The 24,936-nt window shown below is 38.5% G+C and overlaps 2 protein-coding genes across 5 annotated transcripts in view; one reads left to right on the top strand and one right to left on the bottom strand.

The window, feature by feature from the left end:
• Positions 1-218: 218 nt before the first annotated feature.
• On the bottom strand, positions 219-8,314 carry TMEM126B (transmembrane protein 126B). 2 transcript variants are annotated; one of them, XM_066369934.1, is made up of 6 exons: positions 8,195-8,249; positions 5,621-5,778; positions 5,232-5,353; positions 3,421-3,614; positions 681-792; positions 219-426 (listed from the first exon to the last, which is right to left on the bottom strand). In XM_066369934.1, the coding sequence occupies exons 2-6, from the start codon at positions 5,738-5,740 to the stop codon at positions 243-245; spliced, it is 732 nt and encodes a 243-aa protein (XP_066226031.1). In that variant the 5' UTR covers positions 5,741-5,778; positions 8,195-8,249; the 3' UTR covers positions 219-242. The 2 variants fall into 2 exon arrangements, with proteins under 2 accessions (XP_066226031.1, XP_066226040.1); XM_066369943.1 differs by lacking the exon at positions 5,621-5,778 and having other exon boundaries at positions 8,195-8,314.
• A 1,699-nt stretch (positions 8,315-10,013) lies between these two features.
• DLG2 (discs large MAGUK scaffold protein 2) overlaps positions 10,014-24,936 on the top strand; it is a 2,140,731-nt gene continuing 2,125,808 nt past the window's right edge. For all 3 annotated transcript variants that reach the window (XM_066369745.1, XM_066369736.1, XM_066369732.1), the window contains exon 1: positions 10,014-10,294. In XM_066369745.1, coding sequence (XP_066225842.1) covers positions 10,276-10,294 — 19 coding nt within the window. In that variant the 5' untranslated portion in view covers positions 10,014-10,275. The remainder of the gene's footprint in view (positions 10,295-24,936) is intronic.

Genomic DNA, 24,936 nt, shown 5'->3' with positions numbered 1-24,936 from the left:
TGCTCAATAAATATTTGATGAATGAATGAATATATAACTGTATAGATCAGAACTGGAGGCCTCAAAACCATTTCCACATACAATGAAGAAGACAAAACTTACATTTATTTATTGAATTACTGAATATTTATTGAGAACCTGCTATATACTATGCACAAGGAACAGAAACAAATTGTCCAGAGTTTAAACACTTTCAGCAATACCTGAATCCTCATCATAAAAAAAATCCACTCATTCTTTGGTTACTCTTCATGTACAGATTTCTCAAATGTACTTTCAAATATTGCATAATGTTGCATGCCATTTAATATTCCATAGGCCGTCTGAAAGACTAGAGGAATCAGCATTCCTTTTATCTCTCTTTGACAGAGCATCATCCAATAAGATAAAACCCTTCCTTTTGGTGGCAGTGGAACAGTATGATACCTAAAAAGAAAACAGAGTTAAGCACTTCTCCTGGATGCACAGTCTATAAAAAATTTGCTGATCTCTCCTAAACTGATAATTTTTATTCTAGGTGTTTCATGTAGCTAGCAAAAAGGTTAAAAGTTTGCTATTAGGAATACCAAACTATTATATTTTGATTAAAATGTGTAATTGGCAGCTAAAGAATAAAGAGTTTACTTAAATATGTATATATTTAAATAAAAGGAAGGAAGAGAAGGAACAGAAAGACTTACTTTACTGCCAGACGTCCATTTTTAGAAAAAGCCAAACCAGTGGGATATAAAACACCACATACTATGCCAACCAGTGAACTTCTCAGAACACAATTTTCCTGGCTTATATTACCTGGAAAACAAATGTAAATTTGGTCTCCCTTTAAAAGTTAGATAAACATTAAAGAAATCTTGTGCACTCAAAGAGTAGTTATCTGCACTGTCCTCGACCACAGTGAAACAGTAGAAAGAATATTAGAAATTAAGTCTATGGCATATAATAGAGTAAATGCACCATGTCTTAAAAATGCTTTTGTTATACTTTACATAAGGAAACTGATCTCTTACATATGTGGTTGCTGCAGAAGCAACTTTATAATAAAGAATATTAAGCTAGCAGACCAGATATCTGAATTCTAGGTTAATACATTTTTATTGTCTATCTGCCAGGCATGTGCTAGGTTTAGAGTATTACATAAAAGAGATCCAATATCTAACCTTCAGGCTAGTCTACCAGGCAAGAAAGACATTAGACAAATATTTAAGTAAATAATTTTAAGTGTGCACAATGCTTTGAAGGTAAAATGAATAGAGACTGTATCTAGAAATCGTGAGAGTCAGAGAAGGTTTCACTGGGGAAGAGATATTTAAGCAGGGACCTGATGAACAGGGGGCAGAGGTTCCATCATTACTAGTTGTAAAACTTAATGGAAGGAGTCCAGAGATAACATAGAAGCCCACATTATACCAGATACCATGTTAGGTATTAACATACACTATTTTAATTCTCACAATCTTGTGAGGTAAATATATTTCCCTATGTATAAGATGCACCTTAAATTTGGGGCCCGAAATTTGAAAAAAAAGTATTACATAAAGTTATTGAACTCAGGTTTTATTCATCATAAAATTCATACAACTCCTCATCACTGCTGAAACTCCCATCCATTAGCTTGTCCTCATCTGTGTCTGATGATGAATCACTTTCTTCATATATTGCCTTGTCCTCAGTTCCATCTATGGCATTTGAAATGCCACACTTCTTAAATGACTTGACAACGATCTCAATCTTGATATTATCCCAGGATCTTTTCACCCAGGTACAAACTTCTCCTATAGTTGGTTTCTTCACTCTTCCTGCTGGTGTCAAACTGTCCCCAGAAGACTTCATTCATTGGTTCCCTTAGTCTCTCATGGCAGGTTTGAAGGGTTTGTTAATGTTGACATCAAGTGGTTGGAGCTGGAATGCCAAGCCTCCAGGTATGACAGCAAGTTTTGTTTTTGCTCTGCAGCAATCTTCTTTGTATTTTTTGTTATGTGTGCCCTGAACTGATCAAGCACTAATAGGGCAGGTTTGCATAAGAGCCCACCTGGTCTCCTTCTCCAAACTTTCTCAAACCAGATCTTCATCCCATCCTGACCCATCCAACCCTTGTCATGAACGTGGATAATCACTCCTCCAGGAATGTCTTCTTTTGGCATTGTTTTGTTTGAAAATCAGTATAGGAGGCAGCTTGGTTCTGTCAGCACAAGCTAGAACAACTGTATAATGGTTCTTTTCATGTCCACTTGCCTTCACAGTTACAGTTTTCACCTCCTTCTTATCAACAGTTCTGTTACTTGGGACACCAAATTGAAGGGGGGCTTCGTTCATATTTGCAATCTGTCCCAACTCAAACTGATATGTCTTCCGACATTGAATGACAAAATGATGAAATTCAATGACCTTCTACTCATAACTTTCAGGCATCCTTTGGGCAAGTCTGGTATATGTATACATGCTTAGTCCATTCCATTTCATGAACCTGAAGCACCAATTGTGTCCTCCTTTGAGATCAGTAACTTCTTTTTCATCAGTGATTTTTCTTGCCTTATACTGAATCATCTTTATGGACACAAGATTTCCAACTGCCCTTTGCTCTTCAATCCATATCTTCAATTCCCTCTCTAAATCAGGCCATTTTGCTGACTTGCCTCTCCTAGCCTTCTGGGCATTTTTAGTAGGGTTTCTTCTTCCCATAGCCAGTCTCAGATTAATTTCTCAGTTGGAGGAGGATTAGACTTACATTCAGCAGCACGATTTCCATTCAGTTTTGCAAACTGGATCACTTTTAACTTGAATTTAGCACTGTACAAAAATCTTTTCTGAGCCATTTCTGGGCAGAAGTGGCAAAATGTAAGCTACTGTAATATATCGGTAACAAGTGCAAAACAGCGCAGAGACGACAAGCAAGAAAAAGTGGGAAATGGAAGTAAAGAAATCTGCAATGAACACAAAAACAAATTCAAAAAAGTGGGAAATGCAAGTAAATAAAACCTACAGTCACTGTATAAGACACACCCAGTATTTAGACCCCAAATGTTTCAAAAAAGGGATATATGGTACTATTAGTCCAAATTCATAGATAAGACAACTAAATCTCAGATTAAATGACTTGCCCAATGTCACAAAACTGGAGTGATAGGAGGTAGGATCTGAAATCATATGTGTAGTATGCCAAAGTCTGCTTTTTTGTCAGTATATTTGTTGCTTCTTAGATTTGAACATGTCTCTGTCTTTATTGCTTACCTATAAAGAAAATACTACTTGCCCTGCCTGCTTAGGAGGACTGTTGTACAGACAAAACAGGGCCATATATGTTAAGGTACTTTGTAAATGGTAAGCTGTACAAAAATGTAAGGGGTTATACCAGCAATAGCAACAATATGTTAAGTAATTTCACTTAGACATAAACACATACTTTAATGTATTTAAATTTACCTGAATACAAAGCATCCGTGACAAGGAGCTTATAACCGATTATAGTAGACAAAAATGGAAGTGTAGTCAATGATGCATATGTCTTCAAAGCATCATGTTTAACCTTGAAGCAGTGTCTGAAAATGAAGTTTGCCAACATTCCAGAGAAACTAGCTGTTGTTCCAAAGACCACTGTTCCATATAAATTTAGAGTCCTAATGGAAAAACAATAATTAAGTTCAACATAATATTTTCCTGCCTGACCTGTGGTGGTGCAGTGGATAAAGCATTGACCTGGAATGCTGAGGTTGCTGGTTTGAAACCCTGGGTTTCCTGGTCAAGGCACATATGGAAGTTGATACTTCCTGTTCTTCCCTCCCTCCTTCATTCTCTTTCTCTCTCCTCTCTAAAATGAATAAATAATAATAATAAAAAAATCTAAAATGCAAGAAAGTCACCTATTTAAAAACAAACAAAAAAACCCATAATATTTTCCTAATGGATATATTCTTTCCTGGGTAGTCATCTCTTAACACACATTTACTCAACCTCAAATATTTTTTTGAGCACTTACTATGTCCAAGGTATTTTCTACATGCTCAGGATAGGGCAATGAATAAAACAAACAAAAAACCCCAGTCCTCCAAGAACTTGCATTCTAATCAGAGTATATAATTCTCTTTCTGAGGATATTTAGAGTGGTTCTAAAATGTAGTTCTTTTAAAGAAAGAATACATTTTGGCCACAAAGAAATATAAATATGCCTGATCAGGCGGTGGCGCAGTGGATAGAGTGTCGGACTGGGATGCGGAAGGACCCAGGTTCAATACCCCGAGGTCACCAGCTTGAGCGCGAGCTCATCTGGCTTGAGCAAAAAGCTCACCAGCTTGGACTCAAGGTTGCTGGCTCCAGCAAGGAGTTACTCGGTCTGCTGAGGCCCGCGGTCAAGGCACATATGAGAAAGCAATCAATGAACAACTAAAGTGTCGCAACAAAAAACTGATAATTGATGCTTCTCATCTCTCTCCATTCCTGTCTGTCTATCCCTATCTATCCCTCTCTCTGACTCTCTCTCTGTCCCTGTAAAAAAAAAAAAGAAATATAAATATATTGCGATGTAGCCAAATTTTATGGACCATCTAAATTCAAGAATACTGCTATTGCTATTAACATAATTAATTTGCTTAATGTCATTTGAAAAAAGTTGTTTACATTTTGTTAGGCCTTCTAGAAAATATTCCATAATTAGTCCAGATACATTGAAAATGGTCGAGAATTTCCAAAACTTCATCCAAAGCAATTTGCTAGATCTAGTTTTCCTTATTTTGACTCATACCTAAATCCAGAAATGTGTAAGGTCTAAGGTCAAAAATCTATTGATTTTATTTTGAGCTCTAATAATCTAAAACTCAAAATGGTTATGTGAAATTATATATAAATCACAGAATCTGTATTCCTGTTTATTGAACACAGCACTGTGGCTAAGGTAATCAATTCTAAATTTAACTGCATTTGATCATCAATTAAATATAAGTAGCCCCCAAAATGGTATTCTAATTACTTTTAATTAAAAAATGTTTATTGCACAAATAACATTTCAGTAATATTCTGGACATTTTGTTAAGAAGCAAAAGAAATTATCCACAGTCCCAATATTCCAACAAACCACTATTTTCATCTGTCCATGTTTCTCTCCAGTTCTTTTTTTTAAAATAGGCTTTCTTCATAACCAACTCAATAAAGTTAATAGGATCTTAGGTATTCAGAAATAATGGCAATAAAGAAAACTGGCCAATAAAGTCAATTGACTTTTATTCTGGTGTGTCTCTTACTTTTCTTTTCTAAGATACTCAAATTTTTTTTCTATGATTTCGATGACCATTGGTTTTCTGAGTATTGCATCTCCTAGAGAAGGACTGGGTTGACGATGTGTGTATGCTGCTGTCTTGATGTCCTGGAAAACATAAAATTTGAGAACTGTAATAGTTAATGATATTAATATTAAATCTTATAAATTCTACAGATTCATATTAAAAGCATTTAGAGCCTTGTTAATGATTCAATCAACATTTAGTGAGCTCTTATTTGCACAATGGCTTTTGATTCACATAATAATTTTGAAAAATTGGTAGGATAATGATCACCTCTACTTTTACAGATGAGAAAAAGAAGGTTCAGAAAGCCTGACTTGCCTTAGGACTTAGTGTAGCAGGATGACTACTGAAATATTTTTGTTTTCCCCAAAGGTAGCCAGGCCCTTTGCAGTTCTCCTTGATCTGGCTGTTTCAGAATGGGAAAAACAGTAGCTGCTGTTGACAATTACCTCTATCCTATGTCTCATGAAAGCCTGAGCTCATTTTGGAGATGATGTTGAGTTTCCTGGAGAGGCAGGAAGAGAGCAGGGATTGCCTTGGATAATAGAGAGAACATCAGAAAGAGGAACACTGTTCCAGGCTAGGAAGAGACAGTGGATCACGGCTACAGATTGTACAGATTATATATCCAGTTCCCTACTAGCACCCGGGGCAGAAGCAGGGTCTTTACTGGAACTATTGTGTGGTATACTAGTGAGCCAGTATCCATGGCACTGGGCGCTAGGGGTGGAAGGTTCCTATGTCTCATGTGATGTGTAAATAGGTAGCTGTCAGTGTCAAGGGACCATGAGGATTTGGCCAGTAGCATCTTAACAGAAACCAGTGGTAAAACAAAACAAAACAAAACAAAAAATCTAGATCAGGGGTCCCCAAACTTTTTACACAGGGGGGCCAGTTCACTGTCCCTCAGACCGTTGGAGGGCCAGACTATAAAAAAAACTATGAACAAATCCCTATGCACACTGCACATATCTTATTTTAAAGTAAAAAATTGGGAACAAATACAATATTTAAAATAAAGAACAAGTAAATTTAAATCAACAAACTGACCAGTATTTCAATGGGAACTATGCTCCTCTCACTGACCACCAATGAAAGAGGTGCCCCTTCTGGATGTGCGGTGAGGGCTGGAAAAATGGCCTCGGGGGGCTGCATGCGGCCCACAGGCCATAGTTTAGGGACCCCTGACCTAGATTCTCAGAAAGGCTCCTTTCTGAATGTTGTGCTCTGGGTAAGACTCTCAGCTCATAAAAATTCTTAATATAAACATTTGTTAAATCTTTTCCCATACTAGCATTATGGGATTCCAGATTAGCCAACCTTCACAATTTCTTCCAACCTCCACTTTAACATTACATTTAATCAAGGGTATAGACTAAATCTCATATTTCAGGAATTCTGGGCAAGAGAATTAGAGTAGATTAGGCATAATGAACACAGAAAACAATAAATCAGTGGTTCTCAACATTTAATGTGCACAAGAATCACATTGGTTGTTTATTTGAAATGCAGTCTCTTGTGCTCCCTCCTGTGATATCCAGATTCAACAGGAGTAGGATGAGACCTAGAAATCTGCATTTTCAAAGCACCAGTGATTCTTCTGATACTGGTAGTCAATGGACACATGTTGAACCTCAGTGTAATATTCATTTGCCAAATAAGTGGTATGTAGCAATCCAAACTCTCACTAATAAAAGGCCAATTCATGCCTGGATCAACATCCTGAAGTTACGGGCTCCTTTGAACCTTTGTATGGAATTACACAATAATAACGGGCCTGTCTCCCTGAATCATTACAGACTGTACGCAAGTAGTTCTATCTTTTTCTTTAGAATATCTGGGGAGGACAGGGGGAAAAAATTACAGATTACAATTTCTCAGAGACTAGATGTAATCTTTTGCCTCTCTCTGCCATCAATGGAAAATAGAAGAGAGGAAGGTTTTATAATCTAGTTTTCTATGAAGAGAGGTCAGTAACATCGTAATGAGAAAACCTGGATAAATTTGTTTTGCTGTCATCCAATTCATTCAAGTTCCTTACTCCCCACAAAGAAAATTTTCAACCTCCTACCTTGTCTACATTCTTAGTATTGATATATATGGAACACAGACACCCAGTATTATGATCCTAAAATACTCAAACAGGAGAGCAAATATTTGCAATGCCTAGTCTTTGGAATGCACTGTTATTAAAGCAGAGAAGTAGATGGGTAACTTTCTGATAGACTTTTAACAAGTATTAAAATGTAAATATTTTGTTATAACCAACATTTTATCTATATAAAAATTAGTCCAAGGCCACTCAATATACTGGAAAGAGTGAATTTATGTAGGCTTATAGTTTGTACTGCTTTCATGCGTGCTATTTCACCTGACCTTCAAATTTTATACTACATTCATTCATCATTTGACAGCCTGTGGGATATTCCAGATATAGTCCTGTCCTCAAGGAATCCACAACCCAGCCGGAGGTCAGGACAAAAAGGCAGGTTAATTTAAATGCAGAATGTGTGTGTCATAAAAACAAGATAAAACAAGCATAAGAAAAGCCAAAGTTAAACTAGCCAGGGGAAAAGTGAGAAGGTTTCCTGAAGGAAGTCACATTTAAAAGAATATCTGAAAGAGGAAAGTTTGGCAGGGGCTGATGTGGGGAGGAAGAGGTGCAGGGAAGTATTCCAAAATGAAGGTAAGGCCAGTGCAAAAGTTCAGAGGCAAAGGAAAGCCGCGAAAGTAATCAAAACCTAGACTTTAGGACTCCTACTTCCTCTCCGCCTCTTGCCAGGGAAACTGGGGACTTAACTGATTGAACAACGCAGGGACTTGGGAACTGTTCTCTTTAGATTTTCGAATTTTAGAAGAGTTCGCCAACACAGTAAGGCTGCAGAAATCACGATCCAAACCACCCCGGGGTTTACGCCTACCTGGGGCACTTCCCCAGCTCCCACCGGCAGCACACCTTTATCTCTCAGGTCAGCCCCAGCCTCACGCCCCAGCGCGGCCATGTTGGAGATTCACGTGACCAGCAGGTGGGCGGGGACCCAGAACGCCGGGTGGGCAGTGTTGCCGGCTCACGCCTCTCCTGCGGTCTCGGCCCGCCCCGACCCAGTCAAAAGCCGCGCCCTCCATCCGGGCTGTGATTGGGCGCGGCGTCCTGAAATTACTGCTGTTCATTGACTCCGAGGAGGTCCAGACGCCCGTAGACCCGCCCCCCCTGCCAGCCCTGCGTTCCTTGGTCCTGCTATTTGTTAACTGAGCCCCCTCTCCCCGAAGAGAACGTGGGGCTTTCCGAGCGCAGGGATGTTGCTACGCGCTTGCCTCTCTTCGGGGCACCTCTGCTGGCTGGCACTGAGCTACCTGCCCCCTTTACTCCTTGCGGGAGCTCGCCCCCCTGGCCTGGCTCGTGTATTAGGGCTCTGGCTTCTCTGCTTCCTCCTCCCCTGAGCGCCCAACCGGCCTCCGGAGCATCTCTGACTGGCCTCCTCCCCTCGCAGCCGACTGACTCCTCTCCCCAATCTTTAGTGCCCTCATATTCCATCCTTAACGTCCTCTCGGAAAGGGACCAGAGACCCCCCCCCCCCACACACACACACTTCCCGAGAAGACCCCCTAGCCAGCCAGTGTTTCGGGCTGGGGGGCTTAGCGAGGAGGCCTGGCGCCCTTTTGTGCACGTTCTGAGCCCAGCAGTATCTCTCAGACCTGCAACCCCCGACCCTCCAGTCTCCATGTCTTAGAGAAGCCAAATTCGAGAGTTATATAATTTCTAGTGCTGCTGTCTCTCCTGCCTGAGAAAACACTTCATCGCGTGGAGGGTGCAGGACATTTCTGTGCTCCTCTGTATAAGAGCGGGGTGTGGGTAGGGGTGGCCAGCGGTAGCAGAGATTTATTGTCTTTTCTGCAAAAGGAAGGTGGGCAGTTTGGTGAGAGAGAGAGAGAAAGAGAGTCGATGTGGAAGCTAGGCGGCTGAACTCTCAGCTTGTGCTCACATGCCTAATACTACTACAGCGTTTCAGAAAACACCTTTGCGGGGAGGTTTTACTTCTCTGGAACGGTCTCAGTGTTTTTCCTTGCTGGATAGGCAGCTGCTTGGATGCGAAGAAATGGCATGATGTGAATGACTCCAGTGTGAAGAGATCTGCTTCGCCAACTCATCCTGCATCAAGTGCCTATTGAGTAGCACTGTCACTTTAATGTCTCCATGCCAAGGGATTGCTTTCCTTCTTTTCAATCCTCTCGGTTAATACATGAGAGGATCAGAACCAGAGGGGGCATTAAGGATCAAGCCTGAGGGGTTTGGAGAGCACAGAAGAAAAAAATGAAAGTGACAGCAAGCTGGATCCTGTCTAACTGAGGGGTGAGATCTGGAACTTCTGGTCCAGTAAATAGAAAGGGGCCTTTCAGTCTGTGTTCTGCTCCGGAAAACTGTTCAAACTTACCCACCTTTTTAGAAACCAGAGTCAAAGAGGTTTTTTAAAGTATTATTTTTGGGGTGGTGGTGGCAGGGAGGGGGTGTTTAAAATTTTCTCTAAAGAATTGAGGATCTTTGCCATCAATTAATTCATCTTTGAATTTGATCATGTATTGAGTAATGAAGCAGCTTTGTAAATTTGGTTTGTGCCTTACTTGAGTTAGTCCTTGAACTCCAAAAATGATGCTGCCCGAAGAGGAGTTTTAGTAACTTTTTCTATGCTTACAGTAATTTTCCCAGGTTTTTAAAAAACAATAACATATTTTATAAAAATATAAAAATTGAAAACCTTGAAAAACTCAAAAGTTAATATTTCCCTAAACTCTGTGGGCAGAGTTTAGAAGTGTCAGAAGTTTAATTGTGGAAAAATACATCATTTTTTTTCTTTATCTGAAAGAGAAGACAGCCTGGATTTAAAAAACTAAATAGGTGAAGTGGTTTGCAATAGTTACCTGGTTTTTGGCCTCAATCCAGTTGGATCAACTTGAGACCTGAAAAAAGGGATCTTGAATCCTGTGGCGGTGGGAAGAAGCAAGGATGCCGGTCAAGAGGAAAGGTGGGCTATGAAGCTTCCTATATAATACGTTTCTCCCTTTTCTCGGTTCTCGTATTTGTAATTTAAATCGCATTCTGTTTGAGAGTAAGGGTTTTGCTTGGGTTTGGGGAAATATTTGTTATAATAATGTCTGTTCTGTGGCACATCAGTCAGTAATATTATTTTGCAAAGGTAAAATGAAGTAAGACTATAGCATTTAATTGTAGATATTGGTGATTTTATAAATCAGGTGGTCTAAATCATCATTTGTAATTAACGTAGATTTGGTATCACAGATTAGGGATTTTCTTTAGCTTGTTAAAGGTCACTTTTAAACAATATTTAAAAAAGAAATGCGTACAGTTGTCTTCCTCATGGGTTTAATATTTATCAAGTGAATTAAATATTGTAAAACCTAGCAAATTTGTTTGCACTGAACAAAATTATAGATTATTTATCTTATGATTGAAATAATTTCATATTTGGGTTTACGCTAGTGGAAATCTTCATGTTTATGATAAAGCACAATGTTGGTAACTGTTATGCTTTTTCAGATGTATGTTTTATCCAGTAACATGATTGGCAAGTTCCCCAAATGAAGCAAACCTGAGTGCCTACTCCCTACCCCTCCCCAGAATTGATAAATATCAATGCGTTCCTGAAATATAGTTTATTATAGCTCAGACCTTGGGGATTCACTTTACTACTCAACATTAACTTTTTTACTAGGGAGTGTAGTGAAATGAGTTTGGTTTGTTTGTTTGTTTTGATATGATATGGAAGTTCAGATTAACTATAGAGTTTTCTCTAGGGTTTTGAACCAAACTTATATGAGCACACCTGGACTCTATTATATTGGGCTAGCATAGATCCAAATGTTGACCAGTTATGTGAGTTGCTATAATGTGAAATTAAAATTCAAAGTGAAGTTTAAAGTCCAACCTGGCTCTGCATGATGATTAATCCTTCTACCTGTGGATTTGGAAGGTGCATTGAGGAAACATGCTTTATCCAACCAGTATCTGTGGAGATAGACAATGATATATAAAACTTTTGAAATACCTAGCAACATCCCTTTTTACACTGGGATTTAAGACTGGGGTTATTTCCCTTTCCCACTGTCCCCATAATATCACTGAGAGAAGTGAACTGTCTATGAGATTTTGGAGCCACACCTCTCCATACCTAACACAATTGATTTATCTGGAATAAAAGTGGTTTTGGTTATGTAGCCAATAAATGATAAAGCTCTTTGACTTATTTAACTTACAGTGTGTTTTTATTCTTTTTACCATTTATTGTTCTCAAGATATTGTCCCTTTTGGACTACCTTATTTTAGACTAATAGTGAATTAAACACGTGTGTGTGTGTGTGTGTGTGTGTGTGTGATAGAGAGAGAGAGAGAGAAAGAGAGAGAGAGAAAGAGAGAGAGAGAGAGAGAGAGAGAGAGAGAGAGAGGAGGTAGGAAGAGAAAGGGAGGATGGGGGAAGAGGAGAAGATGGGAAGAAAAAGAGAGAGATAAAGGGATAAAAAAGGTATCCAGGAAGGAGAAGTAGGAAGGGCAATTGATGTTGTAGTGTAACTTAACTAATTAGGATAATCTTAAAGTTTCTAAACCCAGTGGACTGAGTCTTTTAAAAGTTTTGCCTGACTAGGCGGTGGCGCAGTGGATAGAGCATGGGACTGGGCCACGATGACCCAGGTTGAAAACCCCAAGGTCGCTGGCTTGAGCATGGGCTCATCTGGTTTGAACAAGGCTCATCAGCTTGAGCCCAAGGTCACTGGCTTGAGCAAGTGGTTACTTGCTCTGCTGTTCCCCTCTGGTCAAGGCACATAAGAGAAAGCAATCAATGAACAACTAAGGTGCCACAACAAAGAACTGATGCTTCTCATCTCTCTCCCTTCCTGTCTGTCTGTCCCTATCTGTCTCTCTCTGTCTCTGTCACCAAAAAAAAAAAAAAAAAAAAAAAGAGTTTCTACTTTTAGGCCTGACCTGTGGTGGTGCAGTAGATAAGGTGTCATCCTGGAATGCTGAAACCCTGGATTTGAAACCCTGGGCTTGCCTGGTCAAGGCCCATATGGGAGTTGATGCTTCCTGCTCCCCCCAGCCCCACCCCCTTCTCTTTCTCCTCTCCTCTCTAAAATGAATTTAAAAAAAGTTTTTACTTTTAAAGGAAGTTACAAAATTTGCTGATATGCTATTGAAAATCATATTTTATGAGAAAGAATTTATTTTTATTTCCTTTTTTCTTTCTTTCTTCCTCCCTCTTTCCTTCCCTTCCTCTTTTTCTTTCTCCTTTTCTTTTCTCTTTCCCCCTTCCTTCCTTAATAATTGATTGTAATGAATCAAATTTTAAGAAATCAACAAGTTCTAATTAGTAAAACCAGTATATATATGGGTTATACTAAAGTGTATGGATTATTTAATTTACTTTATATACTCATCTAGTTTGAAAACAACTTCTTATTTTTAATCTCTTGAAATTAGTATTGTTATATTTTTGAATCGTATAGACAACTAACCCAACATATTATGACATGTACATTCTGTTTTTAATGACCTAAGTTTACTTTTGTACAATTTCTAAAATATGAGTAAAACAAATATATTAAAATATAACCTAGATTTATTCTGCAGGGAGTACTGTCCTGTCATCTTGATTCTTTTTTCTTTCTTCATTGTTGCATTTAGAAGACATGATGGAGGAGCTAGATTAATGTAATTTTAGCAATAACCATCTTCATTGAGCCAATGTTTATTCATTACTGAATGTATTCTTATTAAAATAAGAAATTTTCACCTGACCAGGTAGTTGTGCAGTGGTCAGGTCACAGGCTTGAGCATGGGCTCTTCCCGCTTGAGCATGGGTTCACCAGCTGGAGTGCAGGGTCACTGGCTTGAGCGTGGGATCATAGACATGACCCTGTGGTTGCTGACTTGAGCCCAAATGTGGCTGACTTGAAGCCCAAGATTGCTGGCTTGAGCCTGAGGTTGCTAGCTTGAGCAAGGGGTCAGTCACTCTGCTGGAGCCCCCAGTCAAGGCTTATACGAGAAAACAATTGATGAACAACTAAGGTGCCACAACAAAGAATTGATGCTTCTCATTTCTCTCCTTTCCTGTCTGTCTGACCCTCTCTCTGTCTTTTGCGCTGTCTCTGACACACACACACACACACACACACACACACACACACACACACACACACACAAGAATTTTTCATAAGAGAGATTTTTACTTGGTATTTATTTTGTATGTTATTGTAAAAGTAGGGAGGAGATCCCCTGATTGGTAACATACAAACATGGTGGGAAGTGGGAATGGGTGTGATATCTCACTTAGTTCATTTTCAGGCACTGTTCTTGACTATTCTTAGATAAACTGAAACTGCTGTACCTCAGATGCCTGTATTCACTGGTTTTTGTTGTTGTTTTTTTTCCTTATGACATTACTTCCTACCTCTCCCACCCCAATCTCTCCACATTTTTATAGATCTCAGTTTTTTCAACTTTTCATTTCTTTGTTAGAGATTATTTTTTTTCTTTGGAAGTTGCTGCTTATCCAGGATTCTCTTTTCTAGAAAAATAATTTGAACCTTTAGGGCATCTTTGACTTATTTACATTTGTGAAAATTCAGAGCCAGTATAAGATCAATCGTATTAGCATTCTTTGATATGATGCAAGATCATGGTAAACTGCTATTTCAACCAGACTTGTTGAATTTGGTTCACTCTGTTTTCATAATGGATTAATGTAAGAAATACAAGATAATGATAATTGTGTCCTTACCTGTGTTTTCAGTGGAAAATTGATATTTTAATGATAAAATATGCTTCACCAGAATATTTTTAGTACATTGAAGTTTCTTTTTTGAGTTTTTATTCTTTTTATTATGTGAGAAAAATAAATGCTCTTAATACTTTGAAGTTGATGCTCATTTCCTTTCTGTGCTTTAAAAATATTGTCCTGTTATATTCTGAGTTTCTTTTAAATTGGTAAAGAAATCTACTTGACATTTTTTATTTCTATGGCTCTTTATTTCATTTGAATTCTTTTCAACTGTTCTCAGTGATTTAATGAAGTATGTATAAACTTATTTTTACCAAGTACTGAAAGTTAAATACTACTATTTTTATAATCATATATTTTGACATCGCTTTTTTGAAAGGAAGATAAAGAATGTTGTGTAATTAGAATTCAAAGACATGGTATTGCTTTGTATGTTATGGGCATCCTTGAAATTGAGATTGTGAACAATCAATTGAGATAACTCACTACCTTCGGACCAGCCTGAAATTGAGATTGTCACAATTCAATCTCATGGGTTCACAGTCTTTCCTTCTGGTTGACTGTATACTTCATAAAAGTATCACTTCTATTTTTCTTTATTTCCTTTCTCTTTCTGGGTAAGGGGCCTTTTAGAACTCTTCTGTGTATTCCTTCCTCATTTAAATTTTTAAAATTTATTATCTGTTTTTTGCACTTTGTGGCTTCATTTTTTTTTTTTTTTGTATCTTACTAATTTATATTTGCCTTTCATTATCTGGGTATACTCTCTTTCCCTCTCTGGCTTTTCTTAAATTCTTAAAGTGAAATTTTTTTCCAGATTCTCTAAAGGAGACAATATGCACCTGAATTTATTGACTGTACCTTTTGCAAATTTGTGTTTCAATTTTCATGTTTGTTGTACCAATTTTATAACAGATGCTTTTTCCATTTCACAAAACTTCATGTTTTTTCCCCCCAATGAATAAAACTCAAAAGAGTTAAGTACTGAATTTTTCCAGAGAGGAATGAAAAAAGATACTTTCAAACTTTTTCAATTTCTGTAAGTCACTGTGAAATAGATCATTTTTACTAAAGAAAATTTTAGATTAAAAAAATCTCTCAAAAGGGTCATCTTGACTTTGGTTGAGAGGGTTATTACAAATCATAATGCCACAAGACTCATGATGTTGGAAAATACTCAGCAATCCAGAAGGCATAAAGAGAGAGCATCTAGAGAAAGAAATAGGAGAAAACTTGTGTCTATAACTACTAATTAGGAGAATATTATGAAGCAAACAATCTATTAATTAAATTTATTTTATAGTTATTATGTTTTGGAAAAGTGTGCTAATGATATGCTAAAGACTTGATACCAAAAATCTGTTTGAACTGTTAGGTTTTTGGGAAACTGCCCATCTACTCCATGGAAGAGAACATTTGATCTCTCTGTTAGGCCTATTACTGGTTACTTCTTTGAGTAGAAGTGTCTAGTCAGTGAGAAGATGAACACAAATATTGGATTTTTAAAACACTGAATTAAGGCTTTCATGCTTTTGCCAATCAATCGCATACTCAATCGATTCTGTAACAGTATATTCACTAAACTATAAGACTGCTCTTCTTTCTTAATTACATACTCTTTTTATATGCTCGTTTCTTAATATTCACTGTTTAACCATGTCAGTGATGATAAAATATTTTTTAGTATAAGGCTGAGATGCATAAAATCTTTTTTTTTTTTACTGGGGGAGGAGGACCTGTTCCCCAGCTATAATTCCTGCTCCAGAATTTGTAGCAGTCAAGGCATGAGGGCACCGTATTTTTAATGTAGGTTGCTTTGTCAGCAAAGGATCATGAGGTTTACCCAGTCTCTTCTGTCTAGTCAGTCATTCTGAATTCCAAGTAGTAAGCTTTCTGCATAAGTTCAATTTTTAGTAAGTTCCTTAAAGCTATTTCAAGAATTATGGCCAAATCACCTCCATTATGAAACAATTTTCCTGACCCCATTTATTTTAGGATTTGAGACCAAGAGGAATGATGCTATAAAGTAGAAAATCCTGTGAGAATGAAATACTATGCTAAAACTTTCAAAAATTACAGGCAAGATTTTGTAGCCCATTTCTTTTTATGACACTATCTTGCTAGCCACTGAGGCCCTAACTGTAGGGATCCTATCATTTTGGAGAGTTGTGACATCTTTATTATTGAAAGTATGATACGACTTGGAATAGACCTGTTAGGTTCTATTCTATTTAAAGTTTCTTATAGGCAATAAACTATACATTTTTTAAAAGGTAAAATTGTGTCAGCAATCAAGGCAACAGCTTTACTTCCATTCTTTTATTCAACCATTTATCCATTCAACAAAGATTTATTAGATGTCTACTTTGTACCAGGCACTGTGCTAGGTACACGTTTTGCAGTGAGAAATGATATTCAGTCTCTGATTCTATGATGCTTAAAGTTTATTAGGAAAACAGATTTGGAAACAGACAATTTAAATGTTGTGTGGTTGAGATGAACATAGTGTGTCATAGAAACAGAGGAGGAGCACCCAGCCCAATCTAGGGCAGTTAGGGAATCCTTTCTGGGAGATAAGATATTTAAGATGACATACAAAAGATCAGTAAAAGGTTACCAGATACTGTGGGAAATGGTGAGATACTGTTTCAGATCATTAGTTATTTTCTTTGACTTGAACTATATATAGCACCACTATATCACCTCTATCACCACTACCACCACCATCACCACCACCATCATCATTGATAATCGGGAAAAAAACCTAGACCAGTAGTCAGAAGACCTGGTATTTAGAAGAAGAGACAAGACCATATAATCATTGAGATGGGTTATCAGTTTATAAATTTAGGTATGTAAGAAATATCCATTTACTTTTTATAGTGCAACTTTATTTCTGACCCTTAGTCACTGAGTGGTGGAGAAAGATCTCCACTCTTTATTGAGGTTTTTCTTATTTTCCAGGGGTTATGGTAGAGTTTCTCCTGCAATGGAGGTATACTCTGGTCATTGATAATCTGTATATAATAGTTTACCTCTGAACCAATGAGTTGTGTCAAGATCTTTCTGGTCTGGCAGTGACATAGATTTTCCCCCAGAATTTCTTTGTTTCTGTTTACTTAGATGCATTATGGTGCCCTTCCTCTCTGGGGTCTTTCTGCCTTCCAGACAGTGGTGCCAGGAAGTAGAGCATAGATCCTTGCTCTCTTGGGATCCAAAGACTTCTCTCTCTTTTCTCCAGCTGAGAAAATCTTTTTCTAGATTGGGAATGTTTTCTCTCTCTCTCTGCATGTACCTGAGAATCTCTCTCTCTCTCTTTTTTTATCTCTGTAACAAACTCTTCTTTTCTTCTGAGGGCCTAGGTTTTTGGAAAGCAGAAGTAGAATAATTTAAAAAGCCCTTTGTTTTCTGTTCTGATACCTCCCTGTCCTGATGCAATAAAATACAAAACCAGTTACCTGCTTCAATGAGAAGAAAGGAAATGGGAAAATTTAAGGAGAGAAAAAAAATTGCTACCTCAAAGTGCCAGTCTCCCACATGTGTGATCAAGTTTACATGCTTTCTGAAAATCATTTAGTCCTTCTAAGCTTGTTTCCTGTTCTGAGTTTAATATTTTTTTCTCTCATAATATGTGTTGTTTATTTTCCACTTCAAATAAGATAATATGTATGAACTTTACTTTTGTAAAGTTAGTTAGTGATAGAGCCAGAAGCTTATCCAGTGGTCTTTTCACTGTATGAGTAGGGTGTTCTTTGAGCAGCTGAGTGACATCATGGTGCAATGGAGGCGATACCAGGGGTGGAATCCAATTGTTACCATCAGCTGGCTGAAGAAAAATCAACAGATTGAGCTTCAAATTTGGTATTATCAGTACAGTCAATTTTAACTTAATAATAGTCATCTCTTGGCATTATTGTGACAATCAAAAAAACAAACAAACCACCTAGTCCATGTAAACATTGTTTTGTAAATAGGAAATTGCTATACACATTCTTTTTTTTTTTTTTTTTTTAATTTTTTTTTTTTTTTTCATTTTTCTGAAGCTGGAAACGGGGAGAGACAGTCAGACAGACTCCCGCATGCGCCCGACCGGGATCCACCCGGCACGCCCACCAGGGGCGACGCTCTGCCCACCAGGGGGCGATGCTCTGCCCATCCTGGGCATCGCCATATTGCGACCAGAGCCACTCTAGCGCCTGAGGCAGAGGCCACAGAGCCATCCCCAGCGCCCGGGCCATCTTTGCTCCAATGGAGCCCTGGCTGCGGGAGGGGAAGAGAGAGACAGAGAGGAAAGTGCGGCGGAGGGGTGGTGAAGCAAATGGGCGCTTCTCCTGTGTGCCCTGGCCGGGAATCGAACCCGGGTCCTCCGCACGCTAGGCCGACGCTCTACCGCTGAGCCAACCGGCCAGGGCCGCTATACACATTCTTATCATCAAAATACTTTTTTAAAAAAAAATTGGATCAATCCCTGACCAGGTGATGGCTCAATGGATAGGGCATTGGCTTGGGACACTGAGGACCCAGGTTCAAAACCCTGAAGTCACTGGCTTGAGTGCAGGCTCACCAACTTGAGTATGGTGTTGCTGTCTTGAGCATGGGATCATAGATATGACCCTGTGGTTGCTGGCTTGAGCTCAAAGGTCACTGGCTTGAAGCTCAAAGTCTCTAGCATGAGCTCAAGGTTGCTGGCTTGAGAAGGGGCCACTGGCTTAGCTGGAGTAACCCCCTCCAGGGCACATGAGAAAGCAATCAATGAACAACTAAGGTGGTGCAACTATGAGCTGATGCTTCTCATCTCTCTCCTTTCCTGTCTGTCTGTCCCTGTCCATCTGTCTCTCTCTCTTACTCACTTAAAAAATAAAAAATTGGATCAAAGATGCCTGTGCTGTGGATAGAGTGTTAACCTATTAACCCAAGGTCACAGTCTTGAGCATAGTCTTGTGAGTTTGAGCATGGGGTCACTGGCTTGAGTGCAGGATCATCAACATGATCTCAAGGTCACGGGCTTGAGCAAGGGGTCACTGGCTCAGCTGGAGCCCCCTGGTCTAGTCACATATGAGAAACAATCAATCAATTAATAAAGTGATGCAGCTGTGAGTTGATGCTTCTCATCTTTCTCTTTCCTCCCTTTCTCTCCCTTCCTGTCTCTCTCTTTCTCTAAAATCAAAAAAAAAAATTGGATTGAGGAGAAAATTAGTTGTGTTCAGAGTCATACAAGCCTGGGAAGATATGGCAAGGACACATCTGCTTACAGATCCTGTGCTTTTTTTTATAGATTATGATGACATTTCTTATGAGTATTTTTTTCTCTTTCAATGTACTAAAGTAATTTTAAACCATCCAGTATTTACAAAGTGATTGCACTCTTTAGATCTGCTTTAAGTCTGGCCAGACATTTTCCCACAATTTAAATTCAAATTTTTATCTTTTCCCCCCTTCATTTTCTGTTTCTAGTCTGTTACAACTAGAATAATGTATATTGCAATATTCAGTTGAAGATGTAATTTTCTATCTTCTTCCCATTTATTACTACTTAACCTTGCACTTTCCTCATTGTTCTCTCTCTCTCTCTTTAAGTGAGAGGAGGGGAGATAGAGAGACAGACTCCCACATGCGTTCTGACCAGGATCCACCAGCACCCCCCCACCCCCATCTGGAGCCAGTGTTCAAATCAACCAAGCTGTCTTCAGAACCTGAGGCTGACACTTGGACCAACCGAACTACCCTCAGTGCCCAGGGAAGATGCTTAAACCAATCAAGCCACAGGCTGTGAGAGTAGAAGAGAGAGAAGGGGGAAAGAGAGGGGAAGAGAAGCAGATGGTCACTTCTCATGTGTGCCCTCACCAGGTATTGAACTCAGGATGTCCACATGCTGGGTCAATGCTCTATCCACTGAGCCAACTGGCAGGGGCTCCATTGTTCTCTTTAATAGTTCTATAGACAATATGAAAACATGCCTTATCTAAAAGGTAGTATTATAAATTCACTATTTTATACTAATATCTTTTTGTTTCAAGAGGGAAATATCCTGATCAACTGGAATTTGTTGAAGTTTATTAAAAAAATTGGAGAGGGCAGAGCCAGGGGGTAAAATATAATTGCTAAGGACATTACAGAAAAAAGAAGCACTATAATTCTTACCCAGTAAGTTAACATTCAGAGTGGCATAATACTTAGAAATATGAGTTTTGGTAACAGATAGGCCAAGGTTTGAATCCTGGTTCCAGCACTTACTGGTTGTGTAGTCTTGGGCAAGTAACTTCTGAGTTTGTTCCCTCATTTGCAAAATGTGTATAATAGTACTTCTTAGGATTTTTGTAAAGACTGAATAAGGTGATTGATGTATAATGCTTAGAATTTTCAATAGATGCTAGTTAATCTTCATAATAATAAAATGATACATTTGGTTTATCACCTTTAATTGTAAATTTTAATAATATAAAGCCTCTTTTTAAAGACATAGTACAAGAATAACTATTCTATTGGTAATCATTTTATTATTTTTGAATATCCTTAATTTATGAAACAACAAAAATAACATCAGTAATTAAGCCATACATAAATTATTTTTCTCTTTTTTTAGCCCAAGACAGACAGACAGACAGGGATAGATAAGAACGGAGAGAAATGAGAAGCATCAATTCTTCATTGTGGCACCTTAATTGTTCATTGATTGCTTTCTCATATGTGCCCTGACCAGGGAGCTCCAGCCAAGCCAGTGATCTCTTGTTCAAGCCAGTGACCTTTTGGGTTCAAGCCAGCGACCAGGGGTCCATGTCTCTGATCCCACACTCAAGCTGGAGAGCCTGCACTTTAGCCAGATGAGCCCGTGCTCTAGCCAGTGACCTTGGGGTTTTGAACCTGGGTCCTCAGTATCCCAGGCTGACACTCTATCCACTGTGCTACTACTTGGTCAGGTCATAAATACCTTACAATACCTAACAATAAAATATTTTCATTTGCTAGTCATAATGTCTTGTAAATATGATAAAAGTTATGACTGTTCAATTTAACATAGATTCACTTAAAAGGGTATCTGGGGGAAAACTTAATTGTTCTTGTTGTTCTTACTTGTTTCAATTGCTTTATATCACACTGTAGTTAAAGTGAGAATTTTTTTTTTTTTTTTAGTGAGAGTTGAGTTGACAGGACAGGCAGGGACAGACAGACAGGAAGGGAGAGAGATGAGAAGCATCAATTCTTCATTGCGGCATCTTAGTTGTTCATTGATTGTTTTCTCATATATGCCTTGACCAGGGGGCTCCAACAGAAGGAGTGACCCCTTGCTCAAGCCAGTGACCTTGGGCCCAAGTCAGTGACCTTGGACTTCAAGTCAGTGACCTTGGACTCAAGCCAGTGACCTTGGGCTTCAAGCCAGTGACCTTTGGACTCAAGCCAGCAACCATGGGGTCATGTCTATGATTCTATGCTCTAGCTGGTTACCTCGGGGTTTTGAACCTGGGTCCTCAGCATCCCGGTCCAATGCTCTATCCAATGCACCACCACCTGGTCAGGCAAAGTGATAGTTTTAAAACTTTAAAAAACAGTCAAGCTTATCTTCATGGAAAAAATCTTTCATGGCTTGTTATTCCTCCTTGCGTATAAGACCAGACTTAACATGGTTTATATAGCATCAGCTCACTTCCCGTGATACCTGGGATCTCATCATAGCATTATTCCACTCTATTTTAATTTTTTACTTTGTTGAAATTTCCTGTTTAGTTATCTTTACTTTCAGACAAAAATCTCTAAAAGGGTTAAACACTTGATTAATGAATGAAAAAACTTATTATTTCTATCTAGAAGACTTATTAGGGCAGGACCATTTAAATTTATATGATGTAAATACAATTTTTATATTAAACACAAAAGAAAATTAGTGATTTAACATTTTATCCTGGATTCTAAAATTCAGAAATACAATTTATGTCTAAATGGTCAAGTTTTATTTTATTTTTTTCATAGCTATTTGCTCAACTCTTTCTGGGGGATAAAGGTAGTACTATGGAGAGAACACTATCCATGGAGTCAAAAGGTTTAGGATTAAGCTCTATTATGTAGTGCTCTGTGATCTTGAACAAGCCACTATGAATTTCAGTTTCATGTATAATAGGTATAATATGACTTCTCAGAAGTGAGAATCAGATATGCAGGAAAAGTTCCAAAAACTGTAAAAAATTTTGCATGTGTTTATGTAAAGAATTTTATTATTCTGAATGCTTTGCTTTCTGAGATTTGTGCACTAAGTTTACCCTTTCCTCTACTATACTTTGGTCTTAGTTTTCCTAACATATATTCTATAATTCTTTTTATTCAGTTGTGGCAAATAATTTTGTGTCATCCTTTCCTTGATTCTGAAAGTTCATTTGTTAGCACTATTTCCACTGGCTGTTTCAAATTTAAATTACCTGTCCCAAATTATTTATAACTTTTGGAAATTCTATTTTTAAACCAAAAAGAGTTGAACCTCAATTAACAGACACATGATTACTTACAATTTCAGTTATGTAACATTCACTATATCTTTAGGATTGCATGTATCATGCAAAAAAATTTCTTTTAAAAAATGATTCACCTTCCCATTTCTTCCTGTGCCTGCCTTCAGGTTAATTCAAATTTAGTTTCATTCTTACAGTAGCTTCAGGAGTCATATGAAGACAGATTTCCTTTAATAAAGAAAATAGAATTGAGGTCATTATATTGGCAATTCAGGTGAAAAAATTTGCACTTATATCTGGTTATTTAAATATTAATTAAATATTAATCTTGACTCACTTGGATAACTATTGAACTCTCCACTTTTCTTAACTTGTCAACTGTCAACATCTTGACTTGTACCCCAGGATCCTTGTCATCATTTGCTTAACTTACCATTTTTGCTTAGTTATCTAGTTTTAGATTACACTGAAGCTCAAGCTTCTATTAATCAGAAACAAGAATTTAAGTAGAGAGAGATAAAAGGCCTAATGGAATTGACCTGGGTGGTGGTAAAGGGCAGCCATATTTCCAGAACTAGGTGCTGGCATGGAAAAGCCTAAGTTACCTAAGAGAGACTTGACTATGTTTGATCTTTTTTTTTTTTTTTAAATATTGTAGCATTTTATTATATGTATTAGATTTTTCTCATATAGGGGTGAGAGGCATAATAAGTTCTGTTGGTATAGAGGCCATCTAACTGCTTTGGCTCAACATAGTGTCTTTCCTGAGTAGTTACTCAACATGTGCTGAATGAATTCATGGACTTCTGCTTACCTGGCAAATTACATTTGTGGATATGTGTATGGGAATGCTGTTGATAAATTTTTGAGAATTGCTTTTACAAGAGTAAAAGATCAGAATAACCGAATACCTGCAGAAATGCCATAGAAGTAGAAATAGAGCTTAAAAATTATAATTGAAAGAAAAGAGAAAAGATTCTTGGTACTTTAGTAAAATTTCAGAAACTGTCTAACAAATAAAGAAATAAAAGCCCTCACCAGCTGGCTCAGTGGTAGAGTGTAGGCCCAGAGTATAAATGTCTGGGGTTTGATTCCAGGCCAGGTCACACAGGAGAAGCACCCATCTGCTTCTCCACCCTTCCTCCTCTCCTTTCTCTCTATCTCTCTCTTCCCTTCCCACAGCCAAGGCTCTATTGAAGCAAAGATGGCCCTGGCGCTGAGAGCGGCTCCATGGCCTCTGCCTCAGGCACTAGAATGGCTCTGATTGCAACAAAGCAATCCCCAGATGGGCAGAGCATTGCCCCTAATGGGCTTGCCAGGGGGGAGGGGATCCTGGTCAGGCACATGCAGGAGTCTGTTTCTCCGCTTCTCACTTCAGAAAAATACAAAATAAAATAAAATAAAAAATAAAAAAGACTAAAGCTTGAGGCACTAGAGATAATCAGAGTCTAAAGATACATATAAGTACTGAGGGAGATATTGTATAATTATTATATTGTTGATTACTTACATTAATGATTAGAAATGGGTGAAAAAGTGAGGTCAGTAAGCCACTGTCATTTAAAGAAACTGTTGATTGTTTGATTATTGACAAAAAGAGGATTCAAATATTTGTCCTAGATTCAAAAAGTTGTTAAAAATATTATCAGGTAGCCTGACCAGGTAATGGTGCAGTGGATAGAGCGTGGGCCTGGAACGCAGGGGGCCCAGATTTGAAACCCTGAGGTTGCTAGCTTGAGCATAGGTTCACCAGCTTGAACACGGAGTCTGGCTTGAGCATGAGATCATATAGACATGACCCCCATGGTCGCTGGCTTGAGCCCAATGTTGCTAGCTTGAACAAGTGGTCATTGGCTCAGCTGGCGCCCCCTGGTCGAGGCACATATGAGAAAGCAATCAATGAACAACTAAGGTGCTTCAATGAAGAATTGTTGCTTTGACCCTGGCTGGTTGGTTCAGCGGCAGAGTATTGGTCCGGCATGTGGAAGTCCCGGTTCGATTCCCAGCCAGGGCACACAGGAGAAGCACCCATCTGCTTCTCCACCCTTCCCCCTCTCCTTCCTCTCTCCCTCTCTTCCCCTCCTGCAGCCAAGGCTCAACTGGAGCAAAGTTGGCCAGGGTGCTGAGGACGGCTCCATGGTCTCTGCCTCAGGTGCTAGAATGGCTCCAGCCTCAATGACCCAGATGGGCAGAGCATCGACCCCTGGTGAGCATGCCCGGTGGATTCCAGTTGGGCACATGTGGGAGTCTGTCTGACTGCCTCTCTGCTTCTAACTTCGAAAAAATACAAAAAAGAAAAAAAAAGAATTGATGCTTCTATCTCTCTCCCTTCCTGTCTGTTCCTCTTCTCTCTCTCTCTCTCTCTCTCTCTCTCTCTCTATATATATATATATATATATATATATATATATACACACACACACACACATGCACATA

Source organism: Saccopteryx leptura, chromosome 1 (assembly GCF_036850995.1).
Source record: "Saccopteryx leptura isolate mSacLep1 chromosome 1, mSacLep1_pri_phased_curated, whole genome shotgun sequence".
Taxonomy (NCBI): domain Eukaryota; kingdom Metazoa; phylum Chordata; class Mammalia; order Chiroptera; family Emballonuridae; genus Saccopteryx; species Saccopteryx leptura.
Note: the sequence above shows the minus strand (reverse complement) of the source record. Positions and strands in the feature narration are given on the sequence as shown.